Source organism: Fragaria vesca, linkage group LG6, assembly GCF_000184155.1.
Source record: "Fragaria vesca subsp. vesca linkage group LG6, FraVesHawaii_1.0, whole genome shotgun sequence".
Lineage (NCBI taxonomy): Eukaryota > Viridiplantae > Streptophyta > Magnoliopsida > Rosales > Rosaceae > Fragaria > Fragaria vesca.
Window position 1 is genome coordinate 26,736,001 of NC_020496.1, and position 17,998 is coordinate 26,753,998.

Below are 17,998 nucleotides of genomic sequence, written 5' to 3' on the forward strand. Positions count from 1 at the left end.
TGGTTATATATAAATAACCGGCATCTAATTAACTATCTGTTGATCTCTTCATTTAATACATCAAGATTAAAGCTTTGTACTCGACTGCATGTACCATCTTTAAAAAGTTGAAATTCAATTTCTGCTAAAGATCCCTTTTCCTGTTTTGTTTGATCATAAGCTATGGTCCTTTGAATTGTATAGGTCGATTCGTAGAAACTGGGTATGCCATAACTCAGTGGCGTAGCCAGATATCTTACCCAGAAGGGTCAAATTTGATTAATTAGAAAATTAATTTATTTTCAGTCACTCTTTAACAATAACACAATTTTACTTAAAAGAATGACGCAAACTTAATTTCAACAATATTTTTGTTCTATCATTATCATCTCTAATAAACTTTGGATTAGAATTTCATACACGATAAATATTGGAAAAAAATAAGATGTCGTTTCTTTTGTTTAAGAGATAATGCATGTTGGTGTATGGTAAACATTAATGTGTTGTTTCCATTTAGTAAGGTAAAAAACCCTTAACACGATTTGTATTAATTGGATTAAGTATCTGAATAGTATAAATTTTTATTTCATTCCATTATTGTTGAAGAATATTTAAGACTAATTAAAAATTTATTAGAGAAGAAGGGTCAATTTATGTTTTATTTCCACTGATATCTAATACAAATGGAGGCTAATTACTCTTTTTGAAAATTTGAGAGGGTTCAATTGAACCCCTTGCCCCCTACCTGGCTACGCCATTGCCATAACTTGAACAAATTTCTGTTACAGTATTTGAATGATACAAGAAAAGGTAAAAGGGTCTTCTCATTGCATGTTACTTACACGCAGGCCTAGCTATTACGTTTAGATAAGTTTGTTGCCAAAACAATGTGTTGGTTACTTATGCTTTTTTCTTTTGGTAAACTAACAAACAGGAAAGTGCAAGGCTGTTGAATCTCTGTCTGAACTTGAAGTAGAGGAAGATGATGATGATGATGATGATGATGATGTTGATGAAGAAGAAGAAGGTGTTTGTTTAAAGGACAAGAAACACTAGACGGATGAATGCCCGTACTTGGTTCGTATCCCAAACCCAATGGAAGTAACTCTCGGCACAGGCTACGATTTAGTTTGTGCGCACTGTAATGTTGGCGTCTCTGATACAGTTTCTGCACGATGTAAATGGTGTTCTGGCAGCCCTGAAGGAAGGTGGGAAGGACGTGCTATTCTCAAGGTTTGTTGTTACTGTCAGGGCGTACTCCACTGGACTGAAGAGTGCCCAAAGAAGGACTTATTGCCAAAACCAAAGAGTTTGTCGGAGTGTTCTGCTGAGTATTACTCTCGGTTGGCTACTAAAAAAATGTAAGTTGTTTGATTCGATGAATCATGACTTCTAGCACAAACATATGCAGTGCTTTCATCTCTAAAGTAAGTATTAATATATGTATGTTGGCTAATAATCACTTGTAGCATGAACATATGTAAGGATTCTATCTGCAAATTAAGTATTGATATAGTTGGTTACTAATCTCTCATTCACAGCATTTTGGTGTAGTTGGATTGAATTTTTACAGTTTGTGAATTGAAGTATATAATTGATTTTTTTTTTTCATCGATTAAGATATAACTGATTTCTTTGAGAGGTTAACTGCTATGTATTGCAGTTGGTAATTCCCCAATAAACTTTGATTGAATTTCAAGCTTAAGATGTTACTGTTTTCTTGTAACCAGATTTGAACCTTTATCTCCTTCAAGGTATATACTATATACTGTATATGAAGTTCATGAAACAACTAAATGATGATTCTGATTTTGGCGTATAGTGGACGTTGGATACATTTTTTTTTTCAATGAAAAATTATGGAGTGCTTGTGTTTTCTTTGTGGTTTGGTTATTGAACTGCACAACATGACCTGATTTTCCTATCAATGTGGAGAGTGCGGATTCAAATATATAGTCGATGCTCATTGATAGTGATGAATTCAGCGTTACATTTCTCTAGTAATAGGTACTTCTTTGCTGAAATTTTATGTTTCTCTCATTATATATGTATATGAGGTTTACCATAGAATTCCGAATCTTATTGGTGATTCACTGGATGCAATTTTTCTTGTTTTTTCACTTCGTGGTCTGAACTGAATTGAACTACAAAGACCTGATTTGGAGAATATTGAGAGAATATTCTAGGAAACCTGCTTCATGGTTGGATGAGATTGCGGATTGGTTTGCAAGCATGAAAATTTCTGCCTCAGTCCCTACTGATGAACATATGCTTGCTATTGGTATCAATATGCAATTTATTTTTGAAGAATCATTACGTACGTGAGGATGCCGCTTTCTCTTTTCTTGTATCCCAACACGGTTTGCATTTCCATTCACAACTCACAACACTTAAGGAGAAGTTGTTTGTCTTTCTCATGGGAAGCACAAACTTTTAACTTTTTCTTTAAATTCGTCATGTTAGGAAACTATTGTCTTTATGAGCTATTTTATGTTTTGTTTAAGTTCATATGACCAAACCTTTCTCTTTTTGGTTGACAGTTTGTTTTGCTACTAATGGATTTATATAAATTGTTTATCTGAAAAAAAAAAAAAAAACTCATGATGATAAACCAAGTGTTAGCAGAATTTAAGTGTAATAATATTTATTTTTGTTCTTTTGCATTTTTGACATGACATGATTAAATTACTAGAAATCTGAAATTCTGAATGAATAAATTTAACAATATTTTTGAAAATGTAAAAGCTCTAATGTTAGTTGTTGGAAGTGCTGATGTTTTAGGAGCGAATTTGAAAAACTTGTGTACCCTAAAGAGCAAGAAACAGACTTGAAATCCAACTTCATCCCACAGATTCTCTTTATTGCATAACTAGGACAACAACTTTGGAGAAACCTAAACACTAACAGTCTAATAAGATGAAATAGGGAACGATTCTCACACAATCTCAGAGGAAAGACGGGTGCATATCAATGTCAAGGAATACAAGAATTGTCAAGTAGATGTGCCAAGGTTATCTTGTCAAACCTGAGTGGTAGTAAAGATGGCCTTTGATTTGATAGCTCCTGGGAAACCTGCTGCATGGTTGGCCGAGATTGCGGATTGGTTTGCAAGCATGAAAATGCAAGTTTTGCAATAAACACCAGTTTCTCTGCAACTTGACCTCTAAGATCTGGAAGGCGTTGATCCAAAATGTTCATCAGCAGTGTATCAAGCACAGTACTTGACATCGGTGATGAGGATGAAAAAACTGAGATCATGAGGTCCCCTGGATGCTTTCCCATGATCACTTCTAGAGTTAACACTCCAAAACTATAAACATCACATTTCTCATTCACTTCCATTGTGTATGCAAATTCTGCAATGCCAAAATGATTCCTTATTTACTTTTCTGGACAGTTGCATATTAAGCAAGAACACTTCGTTAATGGTATAGGTTAGACTGCCGCTGTAACAATTTAACATGTCACTTTTTATGGGAAGGTAGTATGTTTTGCCAATAATATGAAATGAGAAAAAATTGAGGAAACTAACTGTAAATAGTTACCTGGAGCAGTGTATCCAAATGTGCCTGCAAATGAAGTCCAATTGGAAGAATTGGGCTTCAAAATTTTAGCTGTGCCAAAATCAGAGATGTAAGCGTTGTATTCTAAATCCAGCAGAATATTCTTGCTTGATATGTCTCGATGAACAATTGGAGGCGAGCAATCATGGTGCATATAGGCTAAAGCATCTGCTACACTCGTGACAAGATTTACCCTTGCAATCCATTCAAACATAACTACTTCTTTGTCATTGTGCAGTAGCTTTTCTAAGCTTCCCCCTTCCAGAAACTGGTAAACCAAGAATGAGTGGCGTGGATGTCGGCAAAAACCATAGAGTTTGACAATGTTTCGGTGGCGAATTTCTGAGAGTGCATGGATCTCACTCTCAAACTCCTTGAGATTTGCTACCCCACTACCATCCTGTAGCGTGTGAATTTTCTTCACTGCAACAATCTGGCCTGTTTGCAGCTCAGCTTTATAAACACTTGCATGCCTTCCTGCTCCTACACAATATTGAGAGTCAAATTCCTCTGTAGATTCAATGATGTCCTCATATACCAATTTCCCATCATAGCTCCATATTGAAAAGAGATTCTCAGTTTGTACTTCTCCTGGCATTTTCTGTTTTTCTCTTGTGGTCTGGTGATGGCGACGAGTGTAGAGAATCCCAACTACAATGAAAACAAGAAACAGGGTTCCAAAAATGGGGACAGTGATCAAATGACGTTCACATTATGCTCTTCCCCCTTTCTTATTGTAGATGAGCATGCCTTCAGACCTGTAGCATTACCACACAAGCCTTTGTTATTCCCTAAAGCTTCAACCGGAGCCTCCGTGAATGCTTTATTATTGGGAAGAGGACCCTCCAATTGATTGTAGGATATGTCAACAACCGTCAAACTTAGCATATCATCAAAAGTGGATGGCAAGGAACCAGAGAGCTCATTGTGAGAGAGATTCAATGCTTCCAAGTTTCCCATTTCTGCAAACTGTGGTTTTATCTCTCCTCTCAGTAAGTTATGACTCAGATCGAGAACCTGAAGATACTGTAAGCGGCCAATCTCTGAAGGCATATTCTCTGTGAATCTATTCATGCTCAAATTCAAGTTCAACAGCTTTGAGTACCCACTTAATTGCTCAGGAATTGTTCCAGTGAGACTGTCTGCTGCTAAGTTGAGTTGTTCAAGATTGGAAAGATCTCCCGATTTCCAAAGGAATACTTCCTGAAAGTTTATTACCACCAAGGTTAAGGACGAATAGTGATTCTAATCTCCCCAGTTCTTTGGGAACATTCCCAACTAGATAATTGGAGGAGAGGTCGAGCACTCGAAGCGGAAGTGATTCCCCAAGTTGTGGAGGAATTCCTCCGGAAATCCTGTTATTAGATATTTTCAAGCTTTGCAGACTTTGGCACCGCACCCACTTTGGAGAAATTTCCCCATAGAAACTGTTATAGCTCAAATCAATATAGTACAAATCTGGATAAACTCCAAGATCTTCGGATATATTTCCCGTTAACATGTTTCTATCAAGCCTCACTCTGTATAAGCTGGACCAGTTCTTGAAACTTTTCGGGATGGAGCCAATGAAATAATTGTCATTTGCTGTGAAATTTACAAGTAGTCCACCATTGCAAATTTCCTGAGGAAGATAGCCTGATAACATGTTGCTAGAAACGCCTAAATTCTGCAAGTTTGTAAGGTTGTTAGCTCTCCAGGAATAGAGCCATTGAGATAGTTTACGAACAGCCCTAACTTGAATAGCATTGTAAGCTTGCCTAATTGGGGTGGGATGAGGCCACTCAGTTGATTCATCTGGATATCTAACAAGGTGAGCTTGGTCAAGTTTCCTAAAGATGAAGGGATGGATCCATAAAATGAATTACTCAGAAGTGCTAAATAAGTCAAATTGGCCAGGTTTCCTATGGATGCTGGTATTGGACCAGTTAGGTTGTTAAATTGCAAGTGGAGCTGGTTAAGGGATTTAAGGTTCCCTACTTCTTGAGTGACTGTTCCAGAAAGTTGATTCCTCCACAGATATAGTAAGGTCAAGTTGCCCAAGCTCCATATAGAGGCAGGGATTGGACCTGTCAGGTTATTTTCACTCAAACCCAGCTCTTGGAAGTGACCTCAGTGATCCGATTTCATTTGGAATCGATTCATTTATGTCATTGTCATCCAGATAAAGTATGTTAAGACTTGTCAGAAGTCCTACTCGGATGGGATTCTTCCAAAGAATTGATTTGTAGCCAAATCAAGGTAGATGAGCTTAGAAAGATTACTTAAGCTCGAAGGAATGTTTCCATATAACAAGTTTGGCTTAGATTAAGGCTGAGGAAAGAAGGGAAGGATGAAAATCTGAAAGCATAGAGAGTACCTCTTAAACCAGTGCGAGAAAGGCTAATGTGTGTGATGCTTCTGAATTCATTGCAATCAATACCAGTCCAGTTGCAAGGACTATTTCCAACCCATGAAGACATAAGAGCTTGGTTTGGGTTGTCTAGGCTGGCCCTCCATTTAAGAAGAGCCTCTGCTTCTACTCTCTCTGCTGATACTGATGAAGGAGCTGTAAAAGATGCAGAAATTGCAACTTTGAAACAAAAAAAGAGACAAGGAACATGAAAACAGGGATGAACAACATTCGACATGAAATAATATTATGATAGAGCAATTTATCTACCAAACACACCATGATTTTCAGCTCTTAGGATTTTTAGTTGCAACGAAAGAATGGATACACACATGAATGTCACAGGTGCTGATTTGAGTAGAGGAGATTTTCAACATTAACTATTCATAATATCCCCATCTATAGAGGAATGACCACCACTCATCTATATTTCTTTGGCAATCCTCATTCCAAAGCTGTTTGTTTCTGTATGATGCTTTACTTGATGGATATATGTTGACTTCAAATTAGGGATGGCAATGGGTAGGGTAGGGTAGGGTACGGGGATCAAAATACCGTACCCATATCTTTTTACATTTCTCATCCCCGTACCCGTACCCGTCCTCGTATCCGTAATTAGATAATGGGGATTCCCCGTACCCATACCCATTAACAATTATGTATTAAATTAATTTTTTTTTAAAAAAAATACGAAATACAATTATATAAAAGTATGAAATTAAAATCAAATAGCAAAATAAATAAGTTTCATGCTTCAATCAAATAAAAATAAATACAAGTCTTGGTTAAAACAGAACAATACCGGTAAATTTCAATAAGAGAATAAAAATATATAATAAAAAAGAAGGTCCATTAAATGTTTATTAAGAGAATCACAAATTTTTTTACATAAATATTTATTTATAAATTATATATAAATATATATATAAATTTTATAATTATATATAATAATATTTTCATCCTTAATGGGTGGGGATGGGGACGAATATCTAAATACCATACCCGTCCGGTACCCGATTTAAGAATTCAAATACTGAGGATCCCCATCCCCGTTACCCGTTTATACCTTCCCCGTTAGGGTCGAATACCCGTTGGTACCCTACCCGCTGGGGATTATTGTCATCCCTACTTCAAATGAGCAAATTCCTATCCATGCCAATGATAGCACCTTGTCTTCTCTTATGTAAATCTAACCAGTTTCTTAAGAGTCCTTGTCCCTCAATATTAATAATTTGTTATCTGCCTTATCACTTCTTAAAGATAACCAAGAACGTTCTTTTCATAATCAAGTTTAAAAGGTTAACGTTTCTGTCTGTGTATTAGTCATCAGAAATCGACATGTTGAACATATAATAATTCCGACCAATAGCAACATTTTTCATTTTTCTTACTAGGATGATGTGATCACTACCAGTGTGAAATAATCCCATGTTGAAATGTATCTCAGCACTACTGGTCTTAGATAGAATCCCTCTACTTAACAGATACCGTACAGTGAGGGTAGTCAATTCTTTGCCTGCATCAAAATGAAGCATGGCGTGGCTCCGTAGCATATAGATACAATTTAGGATATTATGAATCAACCTCTATAACAATTATTAACAAAGATGAAAATCATCTAGTGAAGGATGGAATGGGCTGCTTGCATTCTGTAACCTACAATTGTTTTATGACTTTATCTTCCTTCTATTTATAATTTTATATCAACCTTTTCTTTTTCTTTTCCCTTCTAAGAAGCCATATTGTGTCAATTTACTTGATTAGCAAGGAACAGTGATCAAATTTCTCTCATTGCTTTGCTTCGAAATATAAAATGGCAAAACCATCAAAACCATTGGCACAGCTAGCTACAAGAAATTTTGGTTCTGAATAAATTAACATTCAACAATAGTTCTTACAGGGGTGATGGATGTTTCACACACTGCATGCCATCTGGCAACAACCTATGACTCATGGGTTTTAACCCTGTCCTAGACCAACTATTCACCAGGGCTGTTTCTAGTTTCCTCACCTGCAATTAACACCAGTGAAGTATTAGAGACGAATAGAGCAAATCATGGAATGTAACTGCAACATAAAAAGCATATATTACAGGGTCATTCATAACAATTAGCAACTACTAAAATCATTCATTCTTTTCTAACATCCTTTCCCAGCTTGCCAATGCCTAATACAAAAAAAACTCGACTAAGATGGTGGTCAATTTAAGATGGGTTACACATGATTGGAAGATTAATCCTGTTTGGTTGCCTTTTAGTTTGTAGTTGGTTATGATCCTCAAATGGAAGGGGGCAGAAACCTTCGTTGGGACACACACACATCTCAGGAAACTGAGGTATAAAATAAAATCCATCTACTTAGTGCTTTGGGTGTACTTATGGTCAAAGTTTTGTAAGGAGGAGACATTCTATAAGCTCAAAGTTTACTCTACTTCCTCTTTACTCTTTCACTTGGGGTTTTTCTTTTTGATTTATGGTTTGGTTTCCCTCCTTTTCTCCTTTATTCTCAGTTTGCCAAAACTTTGGTTTTTCCACCTTTGCTCTACAAGACAGTGTAAGAAGAATCTAAGCTTTACCAAAACCACAAGGATATAACCATGGAAAGATGGGACAGCTACACTTACTGACACCAAAAACTAGGCATTTGACAAACATAGTTTTATTGGATTGACTTTATCCAATTTGGGTAAAGAATCCATTTACACTAACAGCCTAATCACGTCCGTATGACATCTTTCATGTGTTTGAGAGAAAATACAGCAGCAATATCTAGAGTGCATGAAAGAAAACCAACCTGTCTAACGATGAATGGCTCCTCAGCAAGACTCAAAGGTCCGGTTAAGATAGTTAGAAAGCCATTTTGATTCCCATAGACAATATCAGTCAATGGTCGATCCCCCACCTACCAAAATACAAAAACAGCCCACAACAATGTTCAGTAATCCAGACAAAGATCAAACAAACAATACACCACGTCTATGAATTCTTGTCTTACCATTATAAGATGTGACGACTTACAACCAAAATGCTTCTCAATCTCTTCAGCTGTCCCAGCTGGTTTCTTCAACCCTGCAGCATAACACAAACTTATCCACATCAATTGCTATATAACCTACTGTCTCTAACACAATGTTTCACATACATAAACACGAAAAGCACAAAACATTGCAGCAAAACTATGCTAAAAAATTGGACAAACAAGCACTTACTATGCCTTATGACTTTAATTCCAATAGCACCTTCAAGCTCCCTAGCTTTCGAACCATCATGGTCATATTCATACAGCCCTAACAATCAAAACCAATCTCAAATCAACACCAAAACCCAGCAGTAAAAAACAAAAACTTGATCAAATGCAGCCAAAATTTACCAGCGGAGTTACTGAAGACCGCAATATCAGGCCCGAAAACCGATTTACACTGCTCCAAAGAAGACCCAAGAGGACCCCAAAGCGTCAAAGAGTAAGGCACAGTGAGAGTGTTGTCCTTATCAAACACAACGCCCTTGAACCCTCTTCTGTGAAGCTCAACCCAATCAATGTGCCGTATATCCGGCACCGAAACATGAGGCAGAGCCAAGTGCTGGTCCTTGGCGAGCACTCTAGCCGAAAACAGTATTGCCCCGAAGTTCAATCTCTGCCCCAATGCGGCTTTCAAGTCCGCCCACCACATGTTCGACGAAACTCCCCTGTCAACTTTATCTGTTTGATCTTCAAACGGGCTTTCCGGGCCTAATGGGCTTTCCGGGTCTTTGTTGTTGCTGGTGCTGGTGTCGTTGGAAGAGCTGAATTGGAGGAAGAGTGTGTCGTAGTGATATGGGTCGGATTCGGAATCGGAATCGGAATCGGAATCGTGGGTGGGTTTGTGGGTTTTGGGGAGGTCTGTGCGGCAAGGGTGGTGGGTGTGGGAGAGGGAGAGGGAGCAGTGGGAGGTGAAGTGGGTTTTGGGGTTTAGGGGGAAGGAGAGGGAGTTAGGGTTTTTGGGAGGATGAGGGTGGAAGAAGTGAGGAGAATGGTGGGGGAGAGCGTAAGGGCATTTGGGCAGCGGAGGTGAAGAGGTTGACTGCATTTCCAAGTTGCCTCTCTCTATCTCCTATTTTAAGTGTCGGTCTTTTTAGGGATGTGCGATCTTATGGATCCTCGACGTTGTGATTTGGTTAGCGACAAAGCCCAAAACTGTATGGGGAATCCAGAGCCACATCTTTGTTTTTTCATTATTTTTTTCTAATATATATTAAATAATAGGTAATATAAGTTGGTCAATTGTAAGTCGAGAGCTATGCATCTTTCGGAGTGCCCTTGAGAGATAAACCCTAGGGTTTTGTTGGCCGCGGTGGGATCTTAGGTCTCCGGATCGTGCAGGGGAAGCGGCAGCAACTGAAAGAGAGACCAGATTTGGCGACAATCCCTGATCTGCAATGGTTTCTCAGTTTGGCGACTTCAGTCGTGCTTTGTATCGGCCACGTGGCCGTGAGTGGGTCTTCCATCTGCGGGGCTTGTCAGTGGAGGGCGGTGGATATGTGTTGTCGAGTCAGGGTTGTGTGGGGTGATGGAGGCTTGCTCTTCGTCAGCTGTCTTTCGTTGCGGCAACGACTATTGTTGTTGACGAACGTTTTTATTTTTTTTTCAGGTCTGCAAGGTTCTCTTGACATCTGGTCTTGCTTGCCTAGTGTCAGCGGTGGCGCTTTGGTGAGCAACATATCGATGAATGCTAAGCTCGATTCAGGATGTCACTTTTCTGTCGGCTTCAGTTAACAAGATGATGGTGGGGTTGTTGTGGGAGTAGGGCCAGCCCCCGGAGGCTGAGAGGATGGAAGGAAAATTTTTGGTTTCTCTGTTGTGTTGCATGGGCCTTTGGGCCTGATAGGGGCCCGGTCCTATCCTAAAATTTAAGACTTAGGGTAAGGTCGAGTAGGGCTCGGGGTCAAAGTCAACAAAATTTAGGGCCGGGTAGGGTAGGGCCGAGGCTTGAATATGCAAGCCCTTACCCGTCCTAACGGCTCATTTCGTTAGGGTTAAAAGAGCGGGTAGGGCTAGCCCTTTAAATAGGGCTGAGATGGGCTAGTTCATTTTTTTACTTTCTTTTTCTTACAACTTAGCTCAATATTCCTCGATGATTATATTACTTATATGTAATACACTATATTTTGTAGTCATATTAACATACATGCATATACATTATACTTAACTTAGGACATCTATATATAAATATTAATCTAAGAGGTTATACTCATATATCTTATGAACTATCTCTCTAAAATCTAAATCATCAAAATATAATCGTTATTCAACGAAGCAAAATAAAATCAAAGAAATAAAGCTAGAAAATCAATTACAAATAAAGAAGATTAGTTGTATTATATCTAAAAAAAATAAGAGACATATTAAAACAATAGAAAAAATCAGAAATTTTTAGGGCCTAAAGGGCGGGCCGGGCTTGCCCTGAAGGGCTCAATAGGGTAAGGTCGTAGGGTAGGGCCGAGTTTCATTTGCTTAACACTTGCCCTACTCTATTTGAGAAGGGCTAGGGCCGGCCTGCCCTAATGGAAGGCCGAGTAGGGCTTCGGCCCTAAAGGGTAGAGCGGGTTTTAGGGTGGGCTAGGGTCGAAGGGCCAAATGATGAGGCCTAGGGCCTGAGTAGGTTAGTCCTTTTGGTTTTTAGAAATAAAGAATGGTATGTGCTTGACAATGAGTCCGGTTGTTTACCTTGATGGTGTCACTAGTTAGTTTCTTTAGACTAATTATCTAAGGTTTCTTTTCTTTATTTGAATCTAGGTTGTTTCTTAGGTTTGCCTATCATGGCTCATTATTGACGTAACCAGGGTATCCTAAGAGCAAGTTCACCCGGGAACTTATAGGACCTGGGTCATAGGTGTGACCTGGGTGATTATGGGTCATTGCCATTGGGAAACAGCTTCCACCCGTTTGTTTCATATTCTAGCAATGACTGTTTATTGGATTTTATATTAAGTTTTTAGTATTAAATAAGAGTTTTATATTAAATGTTTAGTTGTAAATAAGGGTTAGATGCAAATATATAATAAAATATATTGAAATTAAAAAATTATTCCATAACATTTAATTGACAAGCCAAGCCTAGAAAAAAAAAAAAAAAAAGGGTAACAAGACTGTGAAATTTTCTAACTCTAATTATCGAGATTAATATCCTCATTACAAAAGAAATCGGTGTTTAATGGGTCATTGAAATTGGTCGGGTCAGTGGATTCACTGGTCGAAGGTGGTTGAAGATAGTAATAACTAGGAAAAGGTGGTTGCATATAACCACCAGGAAAATATGGTTGGGGATATCCATCGGGAAAAGTGGTTGTGGATATCCACCGGGAAAAGATGGTTGGGGATGCCCAAAATTTTCTTGTTTCTCCGCTATCTCTTTTTGTTTTGATACCCAAAATTTTTTTCTAAGCCCCGACAACATTATATTTGGATTTATCTTCATAATACGCTTTTCCCTTTCTTTGATATGATCTTCTCTCTCATGGATTTTAAAGTGCTCATTTTGAAGATCCATTTGCAAGCGCATATACTCTCGTTGTTGTTGTTGTTGTTTTTGCAATTGTTTTGCATAAGCCTCGTCTCGTTTCTCCCTCGATTGCAATATTGATGATTGGTTGGTTGTAATCGTGACAACATCGGATGTCATAGAGCATTCATCTTTGGCCGCCTTCTTCCCTTTTTGGTTAGCTTCTTTTGCAGCCTTCTTTCCAATAGGCCTCACATTTGGATTGGGAGGTTCCTCATCCACATCTTGGGCCAAGTTGATAGGAAATCATGCTTACTTGATTATGTAGCCATCCCTTCATGTCCTCACGTTGGTGTTGCCTCATGTCTCTCGATGTGGTTAGGAATGTCTTGAAATGCTTGAAAATCTTCCACAACGACGTAGCAAGAAAAACTATTGAAATCGCTTTTATGTGTCTTTCCCTTTATTCTTGACATTTCTTGCTTCCATATTTGTTGTGCTTTTTTGTACTAAAAATTATTTTTAAAAAATTGCAATTAATGAGATCGTATATATTAAGTAACAAATTATGAAAGAAGTATATAATTATCTCTTTTTTTTTTTGAAGGGAAAAGGGCAGCAGCCCCAAATTTTATTCAACAGAATCATATGTTGGTACAATCATACCTTAGAACCTCTCTAAGCATGATAGGCATAGAATCCAGCCATTCAAGCTGATTCGATTGTTCAAAAGCAAAACTAGCTAGTCTATGAGCTACACAATTTGTAGTTCTAGCAGCAAAGGTGATCTTGACATTTCTCATTCTATTAAGAGCAACATGAATGTCAGCTAGAATATTACCATACTCCATTAGCAAGAAGTCTGTGGCCACAATGTCTTGAACAACAAGCTGGCAGTCTGTTTGAATCTCATAGTCATGATATCCCAGCTTGTGCATCCATTGTAAACCAGTTCGAATTGCTTCCAATTCAACTTGCTTTGGAGAAGTGACATTTGTGAGATGATAAGCGAAAGCAGCAATGGCATGACCATGTGAATTTCTGAGAATGCCACCAATACCACCATCAGTATTGTTATGCAGAAATGCTCCATCAACATTTAGTTTTAGGACTCCGACTGCTGGTGGACTCCATCTAGGTCTGGTTTGCTGATTTTTCTTTGGAACAAGAGGTTTAGTAGCTTCCACAAACTCATAATACCAAGCCATAGTACCACACAAAATATCAGCTGCAAATTGGGGTTTTTGGGACCAAAAAGTATTATTCCTGTTTCTCCATAAACCCCATATTACCATCAGCAATTTTGCAAACTTTTCAGTTGAGAGAGACAATGCTTGTTCAAGCATCCATTCTTTAAAGTCAAAAATAGGTGACCAGATAGCAGATAGCTTGAGAGGCCCCCTGGATAAAATGTCTTTTGCTAAGGGACAAGCACACATGATATGAGCAATATCTTCATACCAATGAGGGCAGGAGACACACTTCACTGGACCAGTATAACCTTTTATGGTTAAGCGAGCTCTAGTGGGCAAAATATTATTACATGCTCTCCAAGCACAAATGAGTACTTTACCTGGAATTTTCGATTGCCACAATTTCTTCCAGAGAGGTTCAAATGGATCACCAGAAGAAGATGAGGCAAGAGCATTTGGCATGACAATAGCTCTTGCAATCCAATAAGCAGTTTTGACTGAATAATTACCTCTTCTTTCTTGTTTCCAGGTAAGTCGATCAGCTATAACTGTATTACTCAATGGAATGCACAATATTTTTTTACTGATAGCATTAGGGAAGCATTGTTGTACCTTTACATTATTCCAAGTTCTGGACTGAGGATCAATGAGGTCTTGAACTAGATTCAGTTGACATGAATTTGGTTTGTGAATTAGGTACTTGGGGCAGTTTGGTATCCAGGCATCATTCCAAATATTAATCTGAGCACCATCTCCAATTTTCCATTGTATACCTGCTTGCAAGACAGGTCTGCTCTGAAAATTACTCCTCCAAGAAAAGGAAGGATGCTCACTAAGTTGAGCTTCCCAAAATGAACAGTACGGGTAGTACCTAGCTTTAAAAACCTGAGCCACCAGAGAGTTTGGGAATTTAACCAGCCTCCATGCTTGTTTAGCTAGCATTGCTAGATTATATGCATATAAGTGTTTAAAGCCCAGACCACCTTCATTTTTGGTAAGGCACATTCTTTCCCAACTGCGCTAGTGAATTTTCTTCTTGTTGTCTTCATCACCCCAAAAAAAACCTGCACATAGCTGATGAATGTCTTCACAAAGGGTCTTTGGCAATAAGTAACAGTTCATAGCATAAAGTGGCATAGTTTGAGCTACTGCCTTGATTAAAACCTCTTTGCCTGCAACACTGAGAAGTTTTGCTTTCCAACCAAGTAACTTGTTTGAGAGCTTTTCTTTGATGTACGCAAAAATTTGAGTTTTGGATTTTCCAACTCGAAGAGGAAGACCTAGATACCTGTCATGTTCAGTTGATAGTTGGACTTGTAGAATAGCAGCCAACTCACTTTGATTCTCAGGAGAGACATTTCTTCTAAAAACCACACTGCTCTTCTGATAATTTATTTTTTGTCCAGAAGCACTTTCATACATGTTGAGGAGTGTTCTAAACCTCTGACATTCATCTGCCTCGGCTGCACCAAAAATAAAACTATCATCTGCAAAAAACAGATGATGCAGAATTGGAGCTTGAGGACTTAATTTCAAACCCTTTATAGTGTAATCTGCTACAACTTTAGAGATGAGGGATGAGAGCCCTTCTGCACACAGAATGAATAAGTAAGGTGATAATGGATCCCCTTGCCTAATACCTCGAGAGGGAGAAATGACTTCAGTGGGTTTGCCATTCAGTAAGATGGAGTATTGGACAGAAGTGACACCAAGCATGATCTGAGTGACCCAAGCTTGGGCAAAACCAAGATTCAACAACTTGGCTTCAAGAAAATGCCACTCTAGCCTATCATAAGCTTTTGAAATATCCAACTTCAAGGAGAAGAAACCTTCTTGTTGTTTCCGAAGCGCATGCATAAAGTGGGCTACCTCTGTAGCAATTAAAGTGTTATCCGATATTAACTTGCCAGGGACATAAGCACTTTGTAATGGAGAAATAATGTCAGGTAATAGACATTTGAGTCTATTTTCTACCACTTTGGAGGCAATTCTAATGAGGACATTGCATAGAGTAATTGGTTGAAAGTGACTCGCTTCTTTTGGCTCTTTGATCTTTGGAATGAGGCATAAGTGAGTGAGGTTGGCATTTTCAAAGCTAGCACCTGTCGATAAATATTTTCTGATAGCAAGACATACATCAGAGCCAACAATACTCCAGTATTTTTGAAAAAAGAACGGGGACATACCATCCGGGCCGGGGCTTTTTGAAGGACACATATGAAATAAAGCTGCTTTGATTTCCCCATCTTCACACGGCAAAAGCAGTTGCTCATTCATCTCAGCAGTGACTCTAGCTTCCACTGAGTTTAAAACTGAACTCATTTGATTTGTGCTATAATTTGGTTTTGAGTGAAAAATAGATTTGAAATACTGCATTACACCATCCATAATAACAGTTGGATCAGTAGACCAATTTCCCTGGGAATCTAGAAGTCCTTGAATACGGTTGCGCACTTGTCGGTTTGAGGCTTTTCTGTGAAAGAAGGCAGAGTTTCTATCCCCCTCTTTCAACCAAAGAGCCTTGGATCTTTGCCTCTAGTAAACTTCTTGTTGATGAAGCAAAGTACTAAGCCTTGAATTAAGCATTTTTTGTTGGTCAAACTGGTCTGGAGAGAAAGGTTTGCGCATGATATCATTTAACTTCTCTTGAACTATCAGAATTTCATTCCTTTGAGCATTAAACACTTCCTTGTGCCATTTGAGAAGATCATCACCAGTTTGTGAAATTCGCATGCCAACTTGTTGCATTCCATTACCAGTGAGAGGATGAGACCAACCTTTCAAGATAATACTGATGCATTCATTGTGACCATGCCACATTTCTTCAAAACGGAACCGCTTTGGAGTGCGCCAAAAATGGAATTGAGATCCAATCTCCAACAGAAGAGGAAGATGGTCAGAGTCACTAAGGGGTAAAACACAAACTTTACCAGGGTACAGGGCTTTACTTAAAGGGCTTTGAAAGACTCTGTCAAGTCTTTCTTTGGTTGATCTGTTTTACCACGTATATTTGCTTCCATGAAAACCCATATCAAGAAGCTCACATTCTGCCATTGTTTGTCTAAAGAGCTGCATTGGGGTCCAAGCTCGAGAAAGCCCTCCCGATTTCTCTCTATTACTCATAATTTCATTAAAGTCACCCCCCATAATCCATGGAAGCGAGCATGATTGCGCAGCTAAGGTTTTGATAAGCTGCCAAGTACGATACCTTTGACTTCTAGGAGCAAAACCATATACTCCTGTGAATCTGAATGTCTCCTGAGTGCTAGTAATCTCTGTGTCAATATGGTTTGGACCATAAGTTCTAAGTTTGACATGGAGATCGTTATTCCATAGAAGAGCAATTCCTTGGACCCCATTCTCACATGGGTAGCAGATACATCCTGAAAAGCCAAGGTTGATGCGCAGTGCTTCAAGAGCCACTGGCTGGGCTAGGGTTTCAGAAAGAAAAATTAGGCTAGGGTTTCGAGCACGCACCATGGATAGAAGCGCTCTTTGGGTTTCACGGTTTGCTATTCCTCTACTGTTCCATAGAAGAATATTACACTGCATCATTGTTGCAGGACTAGAGACTTTGCCAGAAGTCGGCGAGGATTGGCGGCGTAGAGAGGAGCTCCACGCTTAGGGTTTTCTTTGGATTAAAAGTAGGACATGTTTGATGGATGATAGTATATAATTATCAAAAATATATGTAATTGTAAAATATCCATACCTCATCAATAATACTTGTACCACTCTTTACCCATTTTGTCGCTTGCTTTTGTTGCACAATGCCATTGATACAATTCGGATCTTAGAATTTTCCACCCCCTAGCTATAAATCCACTTGTTGTTTGGAGAAAGGCACCGGGAAAATTTTCGAAGTAATGCTTGTGAACATTATCCCAAAAGGAGTTTTTCTTTTGATTTGTACTTTTTATCGGATCTTGACTAATAGATCATCACGACTTGCACAAGTGGACATCTTCCTCCGGACACCAAAGTCTCTTATCGGCCATGATCAAGAAAACAAATTGAGAAGATAAAAGCTTATATGAGAATCAAAGAACTATGGATCACAATTTTTTGTGTGGGATATAAAAGCTATAGGAGGGTGATAGGTATTTATAGGAAGTTTCATTAAATTTTTTAATATTATTTTTCTTACCATTACTAATTTTATTTTATTTTTCATCTAATTATACATTTTTTCTGGTCCAATTCCCATAACGGCACAAAAATCCCAACGACTACTAATTTCATGCAGTCAAATTGGATTTTCAAACGAAACCAACGGTTGAGATTAAAGGACCGTTGGGTTTGAATTTTGCAAAATATCCCTATCAGGACCCACCCAGAATTTCACCCTGAAACCCGAAGTAAATCATGTGGGGACCACCTCCAAGGAAAGTTTACC

The 17,998-nt window shown here is 38.5% G+C and overlaps 4 protein-coding genes across 4 annotated transcripts; all 4 read right to left on the bottom strand.

Annotated features, from left to right (window-relative positions):
* Positions 1-2,840: 2,840 nt before the first annotated feature.
* LOC101303536 (probable leucine-rich repeat receptor-like protein kinase At1g35710-like) lies at positions 2,841-4,402 on the bottom strand. The gene is made up of 2 exons (XM_004303809.1): positions 3,525-4,402; positions 2,841-3,335 (listed from the first exon to the last, which is right to left on the bottom strand). Exons 1-2 carry the CDS (start codon positions 4,138-4,140, stop codon positions 2,953-2,955), a joined length of 999 nt encoding a protein of 332 aa, XP_004303857.1. The 5' UTR covers positions 4,141-4,402; the 3' UTR covers positions 2,841-2,952.
* LOC101312952 (probable LRR receptor-like serine/threonine-protein kinase At4g08850-like) lies at positions 4,239-5,187 on the bottom strand. The gene is made up of 2 exons (XM_004305778.1): positions 4,813-5,187; positions 4,239-4,745 (listed from the first exon to the last, which is right to left on the bottom strand). The coding sequence occupies exons 1-2, from the start codon at positions 5,185-5,187 to the stop codon at positions 4,239-4,241; spliced, it is 882 nt and encodes a 293-aa protein (XP_004305826.1).
* On the bottom strand, positions 5,105-10,007 carry LOC101303827. Its single transcript, XM_004303810.1, has 7 exons — positions 9,301-10,007; positions 9,140-9,217; positions 8,926-8,999; positions 8,725-8,832; positions 7,830-7,942; positions 5,899-6,111; positions 5,105-5,208 (listed from the first exon to the last, which is right to left on the bottom strand). Exons 1-6 carry the CDS (start codon positions 9,995-9,997, stop codon positions 6,039-6,041), a joined length of 1,143 nt encoding a protein of 380 aa, XP_004303858.1. The 5' UTR covers positions 9,998-10,007; the 3' UTR covers positions 5,105-5,208; positions 5,899-6,038.
* Positions 10,008-13,053: 3,046 nt separating this feature from the next.
* On the bottom strand, positions 13,054-15,924 carry LOC101313238 (putative ribonuclease H protein At1g65750-like). The gene is made up of 3 exons (XM_004305779.1): positions 15,789-15,924; positions 14,667-15,704; positions 13,054-14,546 (listed from the first exon to the last, which is right to left on the bottom strand). Exons 1-3 carry the CDS (start codon positions 15,922-15,924, stop codon positions 13,054-13,056), a joined length of 2,667 nt encoding a protein of 888 aa, XP_004305827.1.
* Between the last annotated feature and the right edge of the window lie 2,074 nt (positions 15,925-17,998).

Excerpts from the sequence above, each read along its gene's own strand:
- LOC101303536 (XM_004303809.1), bottom strand. The coding sequence starts at position 4,140 with ATGCCAGGAGAAGTACAAACTGAGAATCTCTTTTCAATATGGAGCTAT. Across the intron at positions 3,336-3,524 it reads ATTTGGATACACTGCTCCAG|AATTTGCATACACAATGGAA; the intron begins GTAACTATTTAC and ends TTGGCATTGCAG.
- LOC101313238 (XM_004305779.1), bottom strand. The coding sequence starts at position 15,924 with ATGAGTTCAGTTTTAAACTCAGTGGAAGCTAGAGTCACTGCTGAGATG. Across the intron at positions 15,705-15,788 it reads AAAAAGCCCCGGCCCGGATG|GTGCTAGCTTTGAAAATGCC; the intron begins GTATGTCCCCGT and ends ATTTATCGACAG. Across the intron at positions 14,547-14,666 it reads CATTCATCAGCTATGTGCAG|CAATGCTAGCTAAACAAGCA; the intron begins GTTTTTTTTGGG and ends CATATAATCTAG.
- LOC101303827 (XM_004303810.1), bottom strand. The coding sequence starts at position 9,997 with ATGCAGTCAACCTCTTCACCTCCGCTGCCCAAATGCCCTTACGCTCTC. Across the intron at positions 9,218-9,300 it reads GGTCTTCAGTAACTCCGCTG|GGCTGTATGAATATGACCAT; the intron begins GTAAATTTTGGC and ends TTTGATTGTTAG. Across the intron at positions 8,833-8,925 it reads AGTCGTCACATCTTATAATG|GTGGGGGATCGACCATTGAC; the intron begins GTAAGACAAGAA and ends GTATTTTGGTAG.
- LOC101312952 (XM_004305778.1), bottom strand. The coding sequence starts at position 5,187 with ATGTTATCAGGCTATCTTCCTCAGGAAATTTGCAATGGTGGACTACTT. Across the intron at positions 4,746-4,812 it reads CCAATTATCTAGTTGGGAAT|GAAGTATTCCTTTGGAAATC; the intron begins GTTCCCAAAGAA and ends ATAAACTTTCAG.